The 21,800-nt window shown below is 52.5% G+C and overlaps 1 protein-coding gene across 1 annotated transcript; it reads left to right on the forward strand.

The window, feature by feature from the left end:
• The first annotated feature begins 191 nt into the window (after positions 1-191).
• BMF (Bcl2 modifying factor) lies at positions 192-21,081 on the forward strand. Its single transcript, XM_032175841.1, is given in 6 exon segments — positions 192-315; positions 702-740; positions 743-829; positions 2,968-3,264; positions 4,723-4,883; positions 17,075-21,081. Coding segments are annotated over 6 exon segments (810 nt in total). The 3' UTR covers positions 17,177-21,081.
• Positions 21,082-21,800: the final 719 nt, after the last annotated feature.

Genomic DNA, 21,800 nt, shown 5'->3' on the forward strand with positions numbered 1-21,800 from the left:
ACGGCGCTCCAACTGCGCTTCTGGCGACGGTCGGAATTTTGCTCGGCCCCTTGCAATGTTTCCATGGGAAGGTTCGTACATTCGTGACCGTCCCTGGCAGCGGCCCAGCCCGGGACTTGGCGCTTCACTCGCCATTGGCCAGTCCTCGGCGTGACGCGCAGGGGGGCGGGGCCTCATCAGCTGTTTGCGGGATGCCCCGAGCGGGCGTATTTTGGAAACAATACCGCACCGTGCAGAGTGGCCTCCTCCCGCCCCGGCCTGTGCCCGCAGCCGCCGCCGCCCCTGCCTGCGCCTCCCGCCTCCTGCCGCAGCCCGGTGAGCGCCCGGGTGGCGGCCAGGGGCCGGGCGGAGTTGGATCGCAGCTCCTTGGGGAAGTGGGGAGCGGAGTCGCGCTGCGCACGGGGGCCCGGGAAGGGTTTGGGCTGCGGACGTCTGGGGTGACCATGAAGAACTGGGGCGCTGGGGTGAGGGAACGGGGTGCAGAACGCACAGTTGGGTGCGCTGCTCCAAGAGGGAACTTGGGGGTAACATTTGGGACTCGAAGGAGTTGGGTCCAGGTAGGCAGGGGAACCTGGGGTGCACTGCTGAGCAGACCTGGGCGCCCGAGAACGGCCCAGCCTCTGGGTCTGACTTTGGGGTAGGACAGGAGTTGTGGGGCATCCTGCCTCCCTGCGGAGTCTGAAGGCTCCTCTCCTTAACAGCTGGGCTTTTTCCCTCCTTCCCAATCGAGTCTGGGCGTCAAGCCCCCGAGTGTTCGTCACGCTGGACCCTGGCGCGGAGCCCTGGCATCAGAACTCGGAGGCCGAGACTCTCTCCTGGAGTCACCCAGGTCTGGGGTGTGTGTGTGTGTGTGTGTGTGTTCCTAGTCACTGTCAAGTATCTGGTTGTCTGACTACTGCCTTCTCCTAAGAGGAGAAGGAGTCTAAGTTCAGCATCCCTCTTCCAGCCCTTAGGAGTTGGGATGGCTGCAGCGGGGCTTGAGTTCCTTTGCTAGGAATAAAGCATTCCCTGGCCCTGTTCTCAGGAAGTGCCCTCCTCCCACCACTCTGGACATCACCTCTTAAGCTCAGGAGAAAAGCTTCACCCTCTCTTAGTTTACCCTTGACCTTGGCCAGCACCCCTCCAGAGGCGCCCACCTACAGGCAAGCCACCTACAGTTTGTGGAGCGTGAGAGGGGTCCCTGGGGCTTGCAAAGCCACACCTTCTTGCTGCACCTCCCCCACTGTCCAGTCCAGGCAAAGGTCGAACTTTGGGGCTTTGCTGGGAGGGGGAGGGGAAGGTGATAGGCTTCAAAGGAAAAACCAAGACAATGACTAATGCTTGTGATTGGCTTTGAGGGCCCCTTCTTAGGTGGAGATTGCCAGCCTGAGAAGAGGAGGTTGGAGAGCTGGAGGGGAGCCCCTGCCAGGTGACTGGCGGGACAGCACTTGGTCCTTTCATCAGGAAATTTTGTTTCCTGTTAATAAGCTGGAGTGCACCCTCCCACCCCCCTCCCCATACACACACACACACATACACACACACACTTGGGAAACACTGTTCAAAGACACCACATGGCTGCTTGCCATCCTAGCAGGCATCTCCTCATTCTCCAGGGAAGAGGGCACAGACAGGACCATAGACAGCTCAGGGACAGGGATGGGATGGGACTAAGGCAGGGACCAAGCAAGCACCTCACAGAGAGCTTGCGTTTGGCAAAGGCAGGATTCTGAATTGTACTGAGATTCTTTTAGCTACTTCACCAATCCATAGACCATTTGGCTTGTTCTTCAAAGGCAAGAGACTGGGGGACAGAACCCCCAGGAATCTCTAATTGAATCTGACAAGAATGAAATTCATCTCTTTTTATCCTTAGCTGTTCAGGTGGTTGCTGCTTCTGGCTGCTGCAGGGGCCCTAAGCAGTTCCTGGTATGTGTAGGGAGCTGGGTTGGAAGCTTAAGATGCTGAGTAGCTCCAAGCTCAGACTTTCAAGAGCCATCAGGCAGAGCAAGAGGAACTTCTTTATCACCAAGAAACTCATATCAATAACCTGAGTAGTATAGGCAGTGAGTGAGGTCACAGGGAGAGGGCTGAATTTCACTTCCTTCTGTAAGACCAGTTGTACCAGTCTCAGGTTCAGAGCTGGCAGGAGCGGGAGGCTGTGGAATCAGGGATTTGAAGTGGTGGAGACTAGTGAGGAGACTTAGTTGGGAGAGGCTGGACCTACCCTCTAGGCCAAACTTTGGTGGGCAGACAGCTCAACTCTGCTCAAAGAGAGCCGAGACAGCAGCTGCAATGACTAGCTTGGGTCTTTATCCCCTCTCCCAGGACACATTCTTACCACACTGCAGAGCCTGTTTGTTGTGTTGTGCAAGCAAGGGGTGGAGATTAGAGTAGATGGGCAGCAGGGCGGAGCTTAGAGGTTTGGAGGGAACCTGGCTGCCCTAGGATTGCTGGCTTTTGTTTTTGCTGCTGAGCCTGGAGCTCAGCTCAGACAGAGATAAGAGTTTCCTTGGGACAATGACTCTGTGTGTGTGTGTGTGTGTGTGTGTGTGTGTGTGTGGTGAACACTGTATGTATAGCCAGTCACAGCACCCTTGACAGCAACTTACACAGGCTAGTCTTGTTTATATTTTCCCAGGTACCATGCATGCATATAGCTGCTGATTCTACTCCTGCTATTGCTCACAACCCTCAGAGTCAAACTTTGTGACCGGCCTAGGTCAGAAAACGTAATCAAGAAAAAGGGTGGTTCCAGGCGGGCCCAGGGAAGAGGTGTGGAGAGCCCCTGAACATTCAGGCAGTCCACATTTGAGGAGTGAATGTCACCCTTAGCAGTGCTTTATTACCAGGGTTGTATGTCATCAGTATGTGGCCCGGCCACCTCAAATAAGAAGGGGGAGCATGGAAGGAAGAAGGGAAGGGGAGTCCTTCCAGGTATGGCCCTGGTGGGGCAGCAGCCCAGATGCCTGCGTTGCCCCCTCACAGGAGAGATGGAGCCATCTCAGTGTGTGGAGGAGCTAGAGGATGATGTGTTCCAACCAGAGGATGGGGAGCCGGGCACCCAACCCGGGAGCTTGCTCTCTGCTGACCTGTTTGCCCAGAGCCTACTGGACTGCCCCCTCAGCCGACTTCAGCTCTTCCCTCTCACCCACTGCTGTGGCCCTGGCCTTCGACCCACCAGCCAGGAAGACAAAGCTACCCAGACCCTCAGCCCAGCCTCCCCCAGCCAAGGTGTCATGCTGCCTTGTGGGGTGACTGAGGAACCCCAGCGACTCTTTTATGGTGAGTGCTCTCAGCCTCAAGACTCCTCCCATAGAGACTGGGGGAAAAGAGGGGACTTTCCCTCCCCAAACCTGCCCTTTGCTGTTTCCTTCCCCAAAGTGATCAGCGGGGCTGTTGATTCCTTGACTTCCACCTGCTGCCTCTCGGCTTGTTATTGCTCCTCACCTGTGCCTCAGACCCCCCCCAAAGGGCAAATTGTCCCCTCCTGGAGGGATCCTTGGGTCCGTGGTATCTCCTTTTACATCTTGTGCCCCTTGAGTGGCCTGGCCTTTAGTGTCCTAGCAGTGACTTGCGTACTATAAAGTGGCTCCTGTTGCCCTGGAGAAGGCTGGAGGATCTGTGACTGGCTGTTGACAATGAAGGGAAAAACCCAGCCGGTTCTGGGAGGGAGGGTTCCCAGAGGCAGAAGGTGGCCCCCAGTTGCCACTTGGGACTTTCTGTGCGTGAAAGGGGAACTGGAGAAAGAGGTTGGGCCTGCCTGGGCCCAGTGCCAGCAGAGGGGATGCTTCCAAGGCTAAGACAAGACCCCTTCATTTGTGGGCTTAAATAGTTTGTTTTAGGAGAAATATGCCCTCCTCTGGCAAAAGGGCAGGGTTAGACAGTTTGTTTTCTTCTATTAGCACTGCAGCTTATGGAGGGAGGGTAAAGTCAAGGAGGCTGGCTTACTGTGTCTGACGAGCAGATTGAGGAGACACTGCAGTTACTCCCAGAGGGAACTGCTCCTTCGGGCAGTTCTGGCAAAGCAGTTCTGGCAGGAGTCTGAGAAGTTGGATAAGGCGGGCAGGCGGGGAAGAGGGAAAGGAGCGAGGAGCCCGGCGGACTGGCGCCCCTAGCGGTGGGTCTAACGCGTGCACCGGGTAAGTGTGGAGCGCTGGTCTAGAGGTCTTGCCTGGGGCTGTCTCCAGAGAGCAACTTGGCAGCTCTGTGCGTCTCAGGAGTTTTCTCTCCCTCTTTTTGTGCTGCTGCCCAGGAGCTTCGGGAGACCAGCCTTTCTCTACTGCACTAAAAAAGTGAAGACACTTTTTGATTTTTTCTTTCTCTGCCTCTTACTTTGCTCAACCCAGAAACTGGAGAGCTACCTCCAGTGCTTTTCCAGAGAAAAGCTTCAACCTGCTACTATGTGAATAACCAACTGTGGTCAAGGGTAGCTTGATAAATAAGGATGGAAGGCTGGCATGTTCGCCTCCACACGTTACCACCTGCCCTTTGTCATGGCACTGTCAGTGAATGGAGAAGCAAAGAGAAGGCTGGGGCCACTCTTTCTGTTGTGCAACTTTTATGCACTTGGGCAGCAGGCTGTCCAAGCTTGGCAGAGTGCTCCGATAGAGGCGGGCTGGCTCCTATCCTTTCTCATATGAGGATTTACCCTCAGCCTCCAATCTTGGCCAGGTCAGGCAGGTGTAGGGAGGCTGGAGCAGTTGTGGAGAATGCTGAGATGTGGGTCCTCTATCTTTGCAGGCAATGCTGGCTACCGGCTTCCTCTCCCTGCCAGTTTCCCGGCAGTCTTGCCCATTGGGGAGCAGCCCCCCGAAGGGCAGTGGCAACATCGAGCAGAGGTACAGATTGCCCGAAAGCTTCAGTGCATTGCAGACCAGTTCCACCGGCTTCATGTGCAGCAAGTAGGCACGGGGGTTTAGGGGAGGAGGGTTGAGTCTGCTGGGGCTTGGGGGCCAAGGCCTGCCTCTCTCCTCTTGTCAGCAACTCTGTCTCTGCCAGACCTCAAGGATATTGTCCCAGAGTTTGGGTTATGGCGGTTCCCATGGGCAGGAGGGGCCTAACTGGCTGAGCATCTTGCCCTCATCTCTGAGCTCCACATTGGTTAACTGCCCACTCTCAACTCATGTTCCATAAGAGCCCTCTTGGGAGAAGCTACAGTCTGGGAATAGGATGGCTTTCTGCAGCTCTGCTTGACAACCTGTCTCTTCTTATGGCCGTGGCTGGGGGGGTTGCCCCTCACAGACCTAAGAGGAAGATTTTCAGGGTGCTGCAATGAAACTGGGCAGTTGGGGGGTGCCTGGCTAAGGTACAGTGGGAACCGGGTAACCAGGCCAAGGGATGGGGCCTGAGTTGGGGAAAGTGGTGGAACCGGTTGAAACCTGACACTTTCCAGCTGGGGAGGCCGCTCCTCACTGTCTCTGTGTGGGAACCAGGGTCTGGGACTCCAGAGAGTGTACCTCGGAGAGGCTCCTCAGACCGGCGGCCAGCCGGGCGCTCAGCCGGGTGCTTGGCCGGCAGCCTGGCACCAGCCCCGCCAGGGCGGAGCATCGCGTGTCAGCCGAGCATGTGGCAGAGTCCATCAACAAAGGCGGCGGCTGGCAGGCTCGTGCTGGAGGAGCCCTCTGTGCCATGGACTGGAGGTTGCCCTCCCTGTTCCAGCAGCCGCTGTCTGGGCTGGGCCCCCAGGCACTTAACCCTTCCTCTTCGGGGTTTCTGGATGGCTGCCAAGGCTGGGAGAGGAGCCTGAGGCTGCATCCGTGCTGATACAGCCACAGCTGAAGCACAGGCATGCCACCTGGAAGCGAACACATTCTGTACTTCTGGGACTGTGTCCCCAGCCCAGCTGGCTCTGAATGTGTGTTTGTGTGTCTGACTGTGAGGAAATCAAGGGAATAAATAGCTTGACCATGACTGGGCAGACTCCGAGGTTAGATGGGTAGCTTCAGGTGGCTGGAGGAGAGCTATTGGTAATAATAGGTTGACTTAAGGGTCAAACCATTACCAGTGCCAGGGGAAGAGGAATTGACCTTGGGTTTCCTACGAACAGGACATTGTGGGTTAGATATGGTTAGTGCCCTCTGCCAGGGAGTTCTAAGGACAGTTTGGGGCCAGGCCTGGCCCTGGTTAAGTCCTCCCAGTCCCTTAGTGATCAGGAAGGGAGGGCGGCCCTATGCTTAGATAATAGACTTAAGCTCCAGTTCTTATTCTCTCCTTTGATTATTTGGTGGAAACTTGGCTTAGAGTTTCCCCTTCAGTCCATGTGTGGACTCACTCTGATTCTTGTTTTCAGTTTCTTGGCCTCCTTCCTGCCCATTCACTCCACCGTGGTTGTACAGGCCTATGGCTGAGCCCAGCTCACAGCTTCCAGTCCCGGTACTGGAGAGGATGGGAGGACACAGTGGCTGTGGCTCTCCTAGACTCTATCTAGAGGGCTACGTGGAAGGCAGCTTGCTTCATTTGCAATAATCTGATCTCTCTCACCAGTTATTCCCCAGAATATTCCCCCATCCACTGGTAAGCCTCTATAGGCTTGGGAATAGGCTGGGAACCCTTCCTGGCACAAGACTAGGATACAGTCTTGGGGGCCCTCCTAACTTGGTCCTAAACAGGAGGAGGAGGAGGCCCTTATCCCAAGGTCTGGCCCTGCTTTTTTTTTGTTTTGTTTTGTTTTGAGGCAGAATTTGGCTTTCGCCCAGGCTGGAGTGAAATGGCACGATCTCGGGTCACTGCAACCTCCACTCCCCCTGGTTCAAGTGATTCTCCTGCCTCAGCCTCCCGAGTAGCTGGGATTATAGGCGCCCACCACCACACCAGGCTAATTTTTGTACTTTTAGTGGAGACGGGGTTTCGCCATGTCAGCCAAGCTGGTCTCGAACTCCTGACCTCAGATGATCCACCTGCCTCGGCCTCCCAAAGTGCTGGGACTACAGGTGTGAGCCACTGCGCCCGGCCTTGCCCTGCTTTTTGCTGGTTGGCATCACTTCTCCCAGTTCAGAGCTGCCTCTTTGCGGGCACAGGTTAGTTTTAGACAAGGTGTTATGCTTTTAGCCAGAGCCACCCAAGCTGGGGAGAAGGAAAAGTGGAGGTGCAAGGCATGAGAGTCTCCTCTGCGTTGCACCTTACTCCACACTGGCTCCCAGGTTCCCTGTACCCCTACCCTCCTGCCAGCTACCTACTTCTTCTTACTTGCAAGGGTAAGAGGCTGGCCAGTGAGCCCTTTCTAGCTCAAAGAGCTGGTTTTCCCAAATTTTCCAGTACAAAGAGCCAGGCTTTTTGTCTTCTTGAACAGTTCTCCCCAGAGTCTTCTTGCTTTTAACCCCCTCCTTCCCACTGGCCCTACTTATAGACCTTCACCAGGAACTCAACCTGCAGGAAGGGCTAAGGTGATGGCTTCAGGCAGGTGGAACACTGGTACTCCTGGAACGTTTCAGCAGCTGGTTTTAAGAAGTGAGTCATTTTCTAAGCTTGATTCTTATATAAACTACAGTCTAAGATTTCATATCTAGAAAGTACTGTTGTCACTCCTGCATTCTTATCCTTTATCTTCTTTCCCCATTCCCTTCCCTCATTTTTGCAGGCAGAGAAACTGAGGCAGTGGGAAGGAGGTTATTTAGGATTTAGTTTCTAGGCTTTGGGTTCAGAGTCAGAAAGCCCAGGTTTGAATACCAGCTTTGCCACCTACTAGTTTTTGGGAAGTCACTTGACTTCACTGAGCCTATTACCTCTTCTATGAATTAGTGCTAATACCACAGAATTTTACTGTGATAATTAAGTGAGAAAATACCTATGAGAGTTGGGGACATACAGTAGATGTTCTTTAATGCCTGTTTGTGTTTATGATCCTGATCAGCCCCCATGTTTATTCTTGTTGGTTCACAATTCATTTCCCACTCCACCTGGCAGGGCACTCCCTGAGCAGAGCTGCTTCCCCTGAACTTCCCTCCACCTGCCTGGTCCAGAGAAATTAGTGTCCAGACTGATCATTTGTGGACCTTGGCCTTATCGATTTCTCTTCAGGGAATGATAGTCGTTCCCCATCATTGCGGGCTGGATTTAGAGAGCCAAGAAAAGCAACCCTAGAGGCAGATGGGACTTGAGGAGGCCTGACCACCACCTTTCCCCTACATCTGGGATAGTGTCCTGGGGCCAGACAGTGGCCACTGGTCCATAGTCCTGTGGAGAGTGTGAACTCCCCCTTTTTCTCCCTGGTTACAGACCCGAGTTATTCGTTTTTTTGCACCAGAACACCCTTCTCCCTTGGAGGTATGGAGCAGAGGGAGGGGGCGTGATGATGCCATGAAATCCCAATTGAGTGTATCGACCTGGCTCCAGATGCAACAGGTTCCAAGTTTCCCTGGGTGTCATTTTACGCGGGCCATCTGCACTTTCAGCACATTTCCCAAGAGCCTTGCTAGGTGGAGGACTAGCCTGGTTACCTGAGTTACCAGTTCAGGGCGACTCTTCCAGATCCACAGGCAAAAAACCGGAGGCAGAAGATCAGAGTCATCAGGGTGCTCTGCCTCAGCTCTTTGTGTCTCCAAAGCAGCAAGAGAGTTGGAGGCAGAGTGAGTGGAGGTAAAAACCTTTCCGAACCTCACCACACATCCCACCTTTCTTTGGCCGGGGCAGGAGTGAAGGTTCCCCTGTTCGCTCCTCTGTGAGCTGACAAACTGTGGCAGGGACCCCCGATGGTCTGCTGATAATGACTTATCTTGACGGTGGTGCTGTGGTGCTTCTGTGTCCAGCTTCTGCGTGGAAAAGCGTGGTGCAGATGTACTTCCTCCTTGAGCCCTTGGGCTGCCCTGGCCAGAAGGTCTGAGCCCCAGCTTTCCTGTCCTTGTGCCATGGCCTCCTTTAGCATGAGCCTAAGGAGGGGCGGGAAGTGGTATCCCCTCCCCTTGGGAGAGTCTTCTGTCCCAATGGCCCATTATGACATTTGGGGATATTTCTGGGCAATGTTAAGAAGCCAAGAATCTTCAAAAATAGTAGTTACTGTAGACAGTCAAGTAAGTAAAGCTACAGGAGGGTTGGAATTCTTCATGTTGGAAATGGCTTTTTCACTTGGACCAGGAGTGGCTCCATTCAGAAAAGCTGGGTTTGGAAATCCCTGAGTAGTAATTAGATTTTTTGGCAAATGAAATCTGAGAAAACTTTCAGCTACTCAGTTGAAACCATCTTTAGCTGTAATATCACAAAAACAATCCTAGACTTGTAGGCAGATCTGTTACAATCCCAGCTCTGCCACTTATAAGTTGTGTGTTCGTGGGCAAATCATTTAATCTCTTCAAGCCTTTTTTTTTTTTTTTTTTTTTTTTTGGTGAGACAGAGTTTCACTCTTCTTGCCCAAGCTGGAGCAGTGGCGCGATCTCGGCTCACTGCAACCTCCGCCTCTGGGTTCAAGTGATTCTCCTGCCTCAGCCTCCTGAGTAGCTGGAATTACAGGCATGCACCACCATGCCTGGCTAAGTTTTGTATTTTTAGTAGAGACGGGGTTTCTCCATGTTGGTCAGGCTTGTCTTGAACTCGCGACCTCAGGTGATCTGCCCATCTCGGCCTCCCGAAGTGCTGGGATTACAGGCGTGAGCCACTGCACCCGGCTCAGCCTTGGTTTCTAATACTTAGCTTGCCTAGTTGATGTGAAAGGCCTTTAGGAGTTGTGCTACAAATAACTATTAAGTCAGGGAGAGTTGAGTACTTTTAGAAATATGTTAAAAGGTGACTTTAGGATTTCGCTTGGACCTGACTTTGTAATTTGGGGAGCTCTTTTGGATGTTGTACCCGAGTTGGTGTTTACATGGTTTATTCACTAGCAGCTTCTCTGCCTAGCAGACTGGATCGTTTGTTCAGGGAGCCCCCGATTGCTTCCTGACACTTTGGGATTCTCTAGTTATTAGTGAGTGGTTTTCTGGAACTTAAGCTGGCTAACTAGGTTGCTCAGGGTCTAGATGGGGACAGCCCCGGGCAGGGGCCCCAGAGGTTTGCTATAGAGTGAGAAGGGTCCCTAGGAAGCCAGCCTCTGTCCCAGGAGTGGGAGGCCCACGTAGGACAGTGCCAGGGGAAGACTGAGGCTGGGGGAGGGACTGCGGAGAGCCAGCGTGCGTGAGAGCCGGCGCCGGGGCCGGGGCCGGGGCCTGTGTTTGCTGTGTGGCTGGCTCTGTTTATATCGCTCGCTATATTTAGCTTCTGAGTCATCAGCGTGGCAGACTAGAGGCTGAGTTCCCCACACACTCTGCACCTGACTGCTCCCTCTTCCAGGAGAGGGCCTTGTAGTTCCGGAGAGTTCATTCCCTCCCCACCAAGGCAGGCCATGGGATGGAAATTGGCTTTTTTTTTGGAAAGTGGGTGATGGGAGGAGGGGACTAAGGGAGACACAAAGAAAGAAGGTTAAAGAAAAATGTCTGATTTGCCTTTTGATCCATGTCTGGCAGCCAAGAGGTCATGTTCCATGAGCAGAGCACACGATCAGTCCGTGTGTGAAGGGGACGGTTCCAACCTTCCTCCTTGCCTGGTTTGCCTTCACCTGGTCCCGGACAGGACATGAACAGTCAGCTGAAAAGACCCCAAGTTGATTTTCAGAACCCGGGGTTATTTTGCATAGCATAATACACACAACAGGCTTGTCCCCCCAACTCCCTCCCTCTCCCTTCTTTAACCAGGGCACACACCGTTGTGCCCTTCTGAGCTCTGAAGAAGTTGCCCAGTAGTTTGATGGAGCTGTTCTCAGCTTGAAGGAAACTGAGTAAGGGTTTCAGTAGTTTCTCCCTCCAGGCTGTGCAGGTGCAAAACAAGGGTCTGGGGACATGGAAGGTGCAGCACAGCTCTGTCCCCCACCCGTACCCCTCAACCCCCAGTGGCTGGAGCCAGTGTCTTCCAGTTGTGTTAGAGGAAGCCTTGCCATCTTCCACTGAGAGCTGGCTGGCTTCCGACTGCTCTTTTTTCCTTAGAGAAGCAATGGGCGTGGCCATGGTGGCTTCAATGTCCTGTTAACACTGCTGGCTGGGCTGAGGAAGCTCTTGGCAATGAGTCTTTTTTTCCTTTCCCATTTTGCCACGTTGCTCGTTCCTCGGGCCTCTGGGTCAGAAGCAGTCTGAGGCAGTGGGCCCACTGGGTCCAAGGGGTTGCCCTCTGGGTTTCAGAATCCTTGGCTTAGCCTGGCAGCCTAGAATCCTGAGCCCCATGGCCTGTGGCTGCTGTGGGCAGTCTCAACGCAGAAAGTCAGGGATCTCCCAGGGACTTCATGAGTCTGGCGGGAAGATGGTGCTCCCCAGGCAGGCCCTGTTGCAGAGCATATTGAGAGAAGTGCTCTGCAAACCCAGTGAATCCCAGATTTTCCTTGTGCTCCCCAGGGAAGGAGGAGCCTGCTCATTGCTGCCCGCAAGCCAGTGCTTTATGTATAAGCAACCTTGTACTTTTAGACTCCTTTGTCACTGTGTTATAGGAAACTGAGGCTCAGAGAAGTGAGGTAACATGCCCAAGTCACACTGTCATTTGCTGAGTGAGGCGTCATACAGATTTGATGGATTCTGGAACCATGGTCCAATCGCCCCATACCTGCTGCCCAGCAATCACATTCCAGAAAACAAGGGTACAAGGGAGCACACATTTGCTGCCCCAACCCGCTCTGCCTCATGTGATACTTAGCTCGGTGTTTTTGCTCTTCTCCCCATTATATTGTAAAATGATTGAGAATCAAGTTTATAATATTTTAATCATCTTTGTATCCACATAACTCTTAGCTCAGTTGGGTGCTTGGTAGCTCAGTTGGTTGCTTGGTAGCTCAGTTAGGTGCTTGGTAGCTCAGTTGGGTGCTTGGTAGCTCAGTTGGGTGCTTCATTAAAATGTCCTTATTTCAACAGAAAACATCTTCCTAGCTTCCTTCAAGTGGAATTTTTCAAAAGTCTCTCTTATCTCAATGTTCCTGTTCTCAACTGCCAGGCTCTTTCAGCCTTGGCCTGAGTAGGTTTAGAGAATGACAGGCAAAAGGGAAGAGGGAGGAAAACTTCACATCGTGGACTGTGTACCTTCCCCTAGAGTATAGACAATTCTGCATTTTGAAGAGATTGAGTGTGGTTTCAGATCACAGTCTGAAGTTATAATTTCAGACCTAAAGTTTTAGCTTTATTTCTGTTTGATCTTCAGTTAGCTCTGCCTCTGAAAGGGTTATTTTTTTCTGGTCCACAGCATCCTTACTAAATAGTTAATGATCTGGAAACAATGTCTTTAAACATACTAGGGGAGCAGATCAGTGGTGATTTGCTTTGAAAAGGTAATACTATTTTCATAATGTGAATAAACACACTGTAAAATTTTGGTGAAGGAACATAGCTTTGGAGTCAGAAGTCAGGGCCTCAAATAACACCCCTCCCAACTAACTTGGGATCACTTTTCTGAGCCATTGTTTCCGTCGCTCTAAAATGGGTTGATAATACCTGCTCCTCCTATTGTGAGGATCACATGAGAAGAAAGGAAAGTGCTCTGTTCTATATCTGAGATATTATAAGTTGCTCTCTGTTTGGTAAATTTGCATTTTGTGAGTTAGGTTGTTTTAGAGCTGCACAGGGCTTCGCTTTGCTTCTTCCTCTGATACTTTGGGGTGAATTAGCTCTAGCTGGAGCATCTGGAACACTGATGACACACAAAGCCCCCAGAGGGTATGAATTGGATCTGAAAGGGGGAGAGGCAGAGGGAGATTCTTATCCAGGGAGCGTAGGGAACACGCTTTGTGCTTAGGGCAGAGGCTGTGTGGGATGAAACATAGTTTGATTTATGTAATCCAACCTTGTCAGACACCACAGCCAGCTCTTTAGAGGAAAAAAAAAAAGGAGGCCTTTTACTAGTTGGGCCTCTCCCCAGGTGAGAGGCTGATACTATCACATAAAGTACATCTTTAGACCTGGCCAGACATCAGTTGTTCCTGGCCTCAGACAAGTGGGTTATCTTTCAGGGCTGACTCCTCTGTAGTTGGTCCAGCATGCCCTTGTTGAGTGCCTACTGTGTGCCTTCCATGTTCCCCATTACACAGGATGAGCAACTGTGCATTCAGGCATAGGGTGTTGCACACAGTAGGGATTGAAACATTTGTCAGCCGACTGCCTTCATCCCCTGACCGTGGCAAGAAAGTGAGGCTGGGCCAAAGAAGCTGCACAGGGCTCTGACGCCTGCTTGTGCTCTCTTCATTGAAGAGAACACCGTGATCTACCATGTTAGGGCGCCTTCCCTGGGGGCATTCACCTCTGTTCATTCCCTCCATGCCTTGGCCCTGCCTTCTAAACCATGTGAGTCCGAGGGCTCTAGGGTGAGCTTCCCCTCCTCTGTATCCCAGCCCCCACCCTTGGGTGACCCTGACTGTGTATTCTGGGAACTCCCATTCTGTGAGGGGTTCCCTAGCTGAGTCTAGGAGAGCAGGCCTGGTTCTGGGGATCTGCCCTCACTGATCTCAGATGGTGCGCTGGGTGCTGTGCCAGGTGCCTGAGGGTCAGAGGCCAAGTACACTCATTCCTGGTTCCTCTCTCTTCCCCTTCTTCTCCACACCCTCTTGTGGAAGGACCCACGTTCTCTGGTGTTTTGGTGTCTTTGTGTTCTTCATCCTGTTCGGTGAAGGCCAACTTCCTTCCTCCTCACTGTTTCTCCCACTGGCCTCCCTTCAAGTCTTTTTTCTTTCCTTTCTAGTCAGGCCCTTTTGTTAAACTTTTAGGAAAGATTTTATTTATTGTTGTATTTTGTAATCAGGGCATTCTTTGATTCTCTTGGTTTCCTCATGGAAAAGGGTCTTGTGAGGGCTGCCCTGAGGCAGGAGAAGGCCATAGGGAGCCTGTGTGGTATCTGCTTGTAGCCAGAGAGGGCTCATGGGCCCATGGGTGGTTCCCAGGCCCTACACCCAGCTGACAGAATTCAGTTGTTGGAGCTCTGAGTTGTAATCCTGAAGGTAGTTGTGGATGACAAACTCCTTAGGGTTGGAGAGCACCTTTGTGGTTTCCAAAAGGCTGTGTCCTGGCTGCCACAGAACCACCTGGGCAGGATTGACCTCTGGCTTGGCCAGTGGGGTAAGACATTACTTTGGTGGGAAGAGATCGAAAGGGACTGAAGAAAACATCAACATATGCAGTGTTTTCTTCTAGGCTGGAGGATCATAAGTGACTTTATTTCCTCCTCTGTAATGTCTTGTATTTTCCAATATTTCTACAATTAACATGTATTGCTTTTATGATTAAAATATACAGTAAATGATTTCTGATCTCTAAAATGTCACCCAGGGAGCTTGTTCAGTATACAGATTCCTGGGACCCTTCCTTGAAAATCTGACCCAGTGGGTCTGGGAGAGGCCTGGAGACTCTGTACTTACAACAGCACCTCAGCTGGCTTAGTGACACAGTTGGGTTTAGAAACCGTTGATCTAGTACAATACCTGCATTTTCCTTATAAGCCAAGAGAGAACTCATGAGCAGGTTGATGGGAGATCCAACTCTAAAGTCAGGTCCTCTGATTCCTGGTCCCTGGGGATCCATGCACCATAGAGCCTTTCTTGCCAATTCATGAGCCTTAAGGACTGTCACACGCAGAGGCATGGAAACTAGATCCTTCCCAAGGGCTGGCCTATGTACCCTGCCTCCTGCACCTAGGCCTGCCTGGGTCCCCTGCAAGACCTCAGCCTTCCTGTCTGAAAGCACTCTCTGGCCCACGGCTGCTTCTGAGTCCCCCAACGCTCCCAGATGATGGGAGTCTGTGCCTCATCTTCAGAGATCTCAAGTTGCCCAGGGAGTAGGTGGCCTCCATTAGTGGAATTTGGGAGAAACTGAGGCATACAGAGATGGGAATCACCTCAGCCCCAAATCATAGAATTCTCATCTGCTTTCCTTGGCCATTGAGCTGTTTTGAGATGATTTAGTGAAGGGGAAGCTAGAGGGTCTGCTTTGGTATAAAGAAAGGTAGTGGCACTCTGAGCACAGAGATAATGGGAAGGGACATAGCTCTAGGGCCAGATGGTCTAGGTTCAGTCCAGTCCCTGCCACTTAAACTAGCTATGTGGTCGCTAAGTAATGGGCATGACAATGTGCCTCAAAATCACCTGGGGAATCTTCTGATGCTGGGTCTGCATTTCCAGACAGCTCTCTGATGGTGCTGAGGCTGCTAGTCCATGGACCACCCTTTGAGAAGCAAGGATGCAGAACACACAGGACAGAGCCTGGCACCTCCCCACCCCCAACTGCCACCCTAGCCCACGTTACTATTATGGTGATGATTGTTCTTGCCACCGGTCTTCTCAGACAAGCACCTCAGGAGATCTGGAATTCCAGCAGACTGGCCTCTCCAGGGATGAGTCTGCTCCTGGATTCTCCTCTTGTTCGGCCACATGACCTCTGCACCTGTCTCGGGCAGCAGCTGGGGAGGGAAGGAGAGAGGGTCTTTGGCCCAGCTGCCGCAGGCCGGAGGCTTCGGGTTTGCAGCTGAGTCCATTTTCACGCTGTTTTACTCTAACCAGATTTTGTTAAGCCGGGTGTGTTTCCTCTTTTTACTCATCTTTGTTTACAAAACACGAGGAAGCCATCCATCTCCCCACCCTCTGTCTGCCAGGCCTCTTCTGTGGCACGCCCGATTTCCCTTCCCCTCTGAGCAGGAGCTGCGCCTCCAGCTTGCCGGGTTGTTTTCCAGGCTCTTCCATGGGGGAAGGAGGAATGCTGTTGCCATGGACGGGGGCATTCTGTGTTCACCTGGGTTGTCAGGCCCTGAGGCCAGCTGCCTGGATGCCTCTCTTTTTGTGGCCTAGGGCAGCATGAAGGGGAAGCCAGCAACCTGCACGGCGGCCCTGGGAAAGGTCAGGGAGGCCGGGGCTGGACAGAACCTGGAAGCTTTGGGAGTCCAGGCAACCTGGGCCCCCTTTCCAGCTGTGCCGCTGGCATCCTCTCTCCTCTTCCCATCTGACCAGGAGTAGTTGCCTGGTGGGGGCTGGTGCTGTAGTTAAAGACAGTTTAAGAGAGGGCTCCAGCTCCCCCGGACACCTCATGTAAACTTGCTTGCTGATGGGGCCACTGAAGTAATCCAAGTCCAGCCCATGCTGGCTCCTTTCTGCACACTAGGTTTTTATTCCCTTGTCCACTGAGAACCCTGTGGAGAGGCCCCCGCCCAGTCCTCCTGCCCTGGCAGACAAAGAGAGAACAAAGACCGCCTCTTCCAGCACCCCCCAGTTTCCACCCCCCAGGCCTCTCCTGGGAAATGGTACCTGTGTGGGCAGGGCACCAGCCCCAATCTGGTGAGCCACTGACCCCTGAACTTTGCCCCTAGCTTCCCAGCCTGACAGTAGGACCTGGGATAACCTCCAGAGCATAGTATATATTCTTTGTTTTTGTTTTGTTTTCAAGTATGTTCTTGCTTAATGTTTAATTGGCTCCAGTCAGTAGGAGAGCGCTCCAAGAGGGATTATTTATGGCTTACTGTCAAGAGCATCTATAAAAAGGGCAGCACTGAGCTGGAGATGCTGGGGAGGGAGAGCGGGCGGGCGCACAAGAGTGTGTGTGTGTGTGTGTGTGTGAGAGTCTGTGTGTGTGCGTGTTTGCACTGGATGAAATCAGATTTTTGCTGCCTCAGCAGTGTGGTTTAAATTGAAGATTAACCCTTTGACCTTCACAGTGTCAAATCACTTGCAGATGGAGGCCCCCCCTTTCCCCTTGTTCTCTATGTTACTTTGGAGTCGGGGGAGAGAGGGGGGCACTTCTTCTCTTTCTGAAGCCAGTTTGTTGTTCATGCAGCTGAGGTTTGAGGGGCTCGGGAGCCAATCTGATTAAAAGCAGCACTTGGCTAAACTCTGGAAAATCCTGCAAGCAGGGGAAAAAGCTTAATCCTCTTGTGCATAGTGCATATAGAGCCTAGTCTTTTCTTTTTAATGTTAAAACTGTAATTGTTTTGGGAGAACTCAACTATCTCCTCTACATGGCAGTGTCTCTTTTTTCGCCTCCCCCTCCTCCCCGCTGTGAGCTGTACTGATAGGATTAAAGTGCCAGCCGTGAGACTTGGAGATCTGAACTTTTATTGGAAATGAGAGGGAGTCGTCTAAGGTTGTGTTTGGGAGTTATGTTGGTCTTTTTTTTTCTCCCTTCAGCACCAGCAGAACCGAAATCGCGTGTGGTGGCAGATCCTCCTCTTCCTGCACAACCTTGCTTTGAATGGAGAAGAGAACAGGAACGGGGCAGGCCCTAGGTGAGGCTGGGCCGCCCTCTTCACATGGGGCGCCAGGAACACCGTCTGGAACAGGAAGGACATCGGGCAGGACTGACACTGTGTCTTGTGAAGTTGTTTTTTTGTTGTTATTTTGCGTTTTAATTTTTTTAAATTTCTCTCTGAGTGTACATACAACGTACTCAAGTGGGACCTTCTTTCTCTGTCAGGCCCTTGACCTGGAATGGGGGCCTTTGTCAAACACTGTTGAAGGAGAGGCTGACGTGTCTGTGATGGTGAGAATTCCCAAGGGCTCTGACAAGTAGATTCTTCGACTGAGGAATCTACCAGTTGTGGAAGATGATCCGTTAGTGATGTTCTCTGGGAAGTGGACTGTGGTTTATTCCAGAGGAACTCAGTTAAGAAATCGAGAGTGGATTAGACTCCCAGTTCCACCAAACTTATGAGCCTTCCATTGTGGATGGGGGCCATGATCCTGATGGTCACATTGCTTTAACCCAGCAGGGCCTCGGCCACCGGCTCTCCACTTGAGGATAGCAGCTTCACTAGGCTGGCCGGCCAGCTCCACAGCTGACTGGGTTCTTACTTCCCAGCCAGTACCTGCCCCATGGGCTCAAGGATTCCTGGCCAGCTCCTGTCACCTCCAGCAGACCTCAGGGAGGGTTGGGTTTCTTTAAGGACCCCTCAAACATGTTGCAAAATGAACCAAACTTCTGGCTAGGCCTCAAAACTGACTTGGTCCCACTTGGAGGCCCCAAGATTGGCCTGAGGTACAGAGCCATGCCACCACTGGCGGCCTGGGACCAGCTGAGTGTCAGCCACGGGATGAGCCGAATAGCCAGTCAGCGTGTTGCTGCCGGCAGCCTGTGCCTTTGTCAGCTCTTCTTTCAAAAGACCCCGCCGACAGACCGCATTCCACCCCCAACATCAGCACTGAGGGACCTCGGGGGCAGGTTTGCAGTGGGGCTGGAAAATGTGGGGCCACCCCACCATAAGAGTCAGCCCTAGAGGACCCCAGACTCCTTGGTTTCCTTGGAAACAACATACCTCTTCCCCCTTATCCCCAATCCTTTTTCATACCTAGTGGGATACAGAAGAAGCCAGGACAGTAGCTTTGCCAGCTAAGTGACTTTTAGAGTAACAGATAATGATTAGAGTGGGGAACCGTCAAAGCTGGGTACACATTTCCTATCATCCTCCCGCTTCCAGCTAGGCCAGAAGGGCATGCTCTGGAACCCAGCAGGATCACAGCTGCCTCTGCATGTCTTCCCTTCTCTCCCTGCTGCGGCACTTATGGAGAGGATCTAAAGCAGCCGGTGTGGCAGCTCCAATGGCAGGCACAGGGAATCTGTTAACCAGACGCTAGAAACTAAATTATAACTTTTGCATATGTGAGAAAAGACAACATTGGTGCTAACAGTGAAGTAAGGCCCAAAGAAAAGATGGCTTCCCTGGACGAAGAAGACCTCAGGGCTACCCAAGGAAATAGGAGGAGTCCAGAGTAGACTCACAAATCTGAACAAGCCCAAGCTCTTCCAGTTCTGAAGAGAGAAGGTCTTCAGTACTATTGAAGGAGACATTGATCTTCTGGATGTACAGTTGTGCAGGTTGTTCACTGCACAAGGGCACCTGCAGAGAGAGCTAATGGAGGCTGGAATTCAGCTTGTGTTCTGCTCACTAAGCTGTGTGCCCTGGTGTGGGGCTACTTCTCCCAAGAAGAAGGGGTGCCTTTCCTAATTTGCAAAGGTGCCATATGGGCTTACAGCACCCTGGAGGAGAAGGGCCTCAAACTGTGTGTGTAAGCCTTTGTTTTGTTCTGCTCAGATATTCTGGATATTACCTCTTCTTGGTCAGAATTCTATTCTCAGGGTGTGTACCATGATTTGTCTGCTAAGAAGACGGGTTCCTGCTATGTAGAGAAGGAGCCAGGGACCAGTGTGAAGACTGGCTCTGGGACACACTGACCATTGTGAAATTCAGCCTTCCCTGTGGGTCTCCATACCATTTTATGATGTGTATGGGACATATGTTGTTTTCCCCTCTCTAGATCAAGGTGGTGACAGGCAGGCTGCTGCCGTATGCTTCAGTGGCACACACCAAAAAACCGGGATTATTTACAGCAGCCAACTATTCACCCCTTTTGGCAGACTCTCCACCTGAGCTCAGTGAGAGAGAAAATGATTTAGATCTTGGTGCTGAGGCAAGGCCATCGGCTTCAGAGACCTTGCCAGGCCCAGGCTGGGTGCCCTGTGGCCTGAGAACTGAGCCCAGGCTTTGACAAACCCACCTCAACATCAAGCCTGGGGCAGGTGGAAGGTGGTCTGACTGCACTGTCTCCATCTTATGCAAAGCCAGGAACTCACTCACTGTCTTAAGTGAGCCGGGGCAAAATTTACACCCCTCACTTTTCCCTCTCCCTTCTTCCCCACCAACAAAACCCAGGAGGTAGCTGGCAGAGTAGCTGTCAGGAAGGAGAAAGGTTCTTTCTGGCTGGTTGTTTTTAATTGGCTTAGTGATCTAAACTGGCCCCTTCCTCCTCTGCCTGGTGAGTTGGCCTAAACATTCCTCAAGTCTAGCCTCGGGAGACCTGCCCCTCCCCCCCCACCTCCACCCCCTCAGACTCCATCCCCCACCCCCAGGAGCCTGGCTGTCTCTAGCGAGGGGTGGAGAATCAGATTTAGAGGGAGGGAGAGTCTGACCTGGATCCTGACCTGTAACCAGCTGAAGACGGTGGAGGCTTTGTGGCTTGCTGAGGGTGGGGGTTGGGAGAGGGACTGGAAACCTTCCTCCTCGGCAAAGAAATGCCTGGGAGGAAGGGAAGCCTGATATTCAGGATCAAAACAGCCCTTCTAATTCACAACCCCAAAGCAGGGGCTTCTAGAAGTTGGTCGACAGATCTGGTGAGGGAACTCCCCAGGCCAGACGCTGGACTCCTGCAGTGAGGGTGGAGGACTCAGCCTGGCCTGTTTCAAAGTCTGGGCCACTGGAGAGCTGCTCCCTGGCAGCCTTCTCTTGCTCAATCCGAGGTGGAAAAAGATCACCTCCCAGTGACCTCCCTCAGCCCCCAGGGGAGTAGGTCTGTGTCCAAAGCTATGTGGCAGGCTTGTTTCAAGGGCCCAGAGGGGCCCAGCTGACCTGTCTCACTGCTCCTGGCAGGCCAGCCCCATCGGCAGGTGGCCCCTGCCTGGGGGTTGTTCGGGACAGTTCAGCCAGGGCCTCCCAGGAAGAGTGCTGTGGAGCCACGGTGACTGTCCTGGGCAGCAAGGAGCATGCTACCCCAGTGAGCACTTCTTTTTGAGGGACTTGATGGGGAGGTGGGGTAGGGAGAAGGGACATGGCAGAAGCGGGAAGACTTTGGTCACCATGGCTCTGCAGGCCTTCTGCAAATCAGTGCTGGCCTGGGCTGGAAACAGCTCTCTGTGTGAAGGTGAGGACTCTTGGAGGCAGGCCATCCTGGCCAGACACCCTAGCAGGAAGGGGCTCACCTGTCACTCTTAGGCAGCCTGAGGGCTGGTGGGGACTTTTGAGTCTTGAGGGGATAGGGGAAAAAGCTGAGCTCATAGGTGCCCAGCCAGCCTCCCACCTAAAGGTGCTCAGAGCCCCACTGCCCCTCTCTCTGTGCAGGTGGCCAGTGCCCCTCGCTGCTCTGGGAGCATTGCTAGCCTTCTACCCCATCCCTGGATCCACAGGGGCTATCAGGGGGAGACCCAGTGAGAATGTAGCATTTTGTTCATCCCCAGGGTAGCTGCCCTGGGGTCTGGGCACTCTGCCTCCGGGAGAGAGGAAGAAGAAAGGGGCCCCGTTTTTTAAAAAACTGTACAGAGCCTTTGGCTTTATGTGTCTATGTTCTTCACATGCATATGTGTGTATGTGTGTATATCTTTCCCCCCATCAATTGGTACCATTTTTAATAAAATCATTTAAAGCAAATCTGGTCTTTTATTTTTCAAGGTGTGGTAAAAATGCAAGGAGATCAGTTAGGAAATTAAAGCCTTCTAGCTTTCTCAGCTGCCAGCCTGAGTGACCCGGAGGTGCTCAGCTTTTGCCGTGACTTCCTTTCCCCTCTTGGAGTTGAGAAGAGTGATTCCGACCACACGGTAGGCAGCACAGCAGAGGCCCTGTGAGGGGGAAAGATGCAGGCTTTGGACCCGGTTCCCTCCTCCTCCAGCTGAATGATCTTGGGCAAGTTATGTCACCTCTTTGAGCCTTCAGTTCTTCCACGTGTGAAATACGACTGTGCCTGCCTTGCAGGATTAAAGGGAATGTGTCAAAAGGGCCTGTCCGCCGCTGGGACCCAGTGATGGAAAGGACCCCAGCAGCCCCTCCCGCACACACTCCCCTACCCCTCCGTTCTATCAAGGTAGCCCCTCAGGAGGCAAGCTAGTTGTAGGAGGACTTCCTGGCTTGCATTTCTTTGTGGATTAACAATGTGTCCGATTCAAAGCGGTGATTTAAAGCTCTTGACAGAGTTCTGAAAATCCTTGGGAAAAACTACTCCTGATCCTATCAGCAGTAAGTTATGAACTGAGGGGCCAACCCACCCTGCATCTGTTGGGCTGTCCTTGGTTTAGGAGGTTGTCAGCTCTCAGATCTAGCCTTGGCCTCCAGTTCCGACCCTCATAGGGGGTTGGAGCTTGGCGTGACATTGG

This window comes from Hylobates moloch, unplaced genomic scaffold (assembly GCF_009828535.3).
Source record: "Hylobates moloch isolate HMO894 unplaced genomic scaffold, HMol_V3 SCAFFOLD_14, whole genome shotgun sequence".
Lineage (NCBI taxonomy): Eukaryota > Metazoa > Chordata > Mammalia > Primates > Hylobatidae > Hylobates > Hylobates moloch.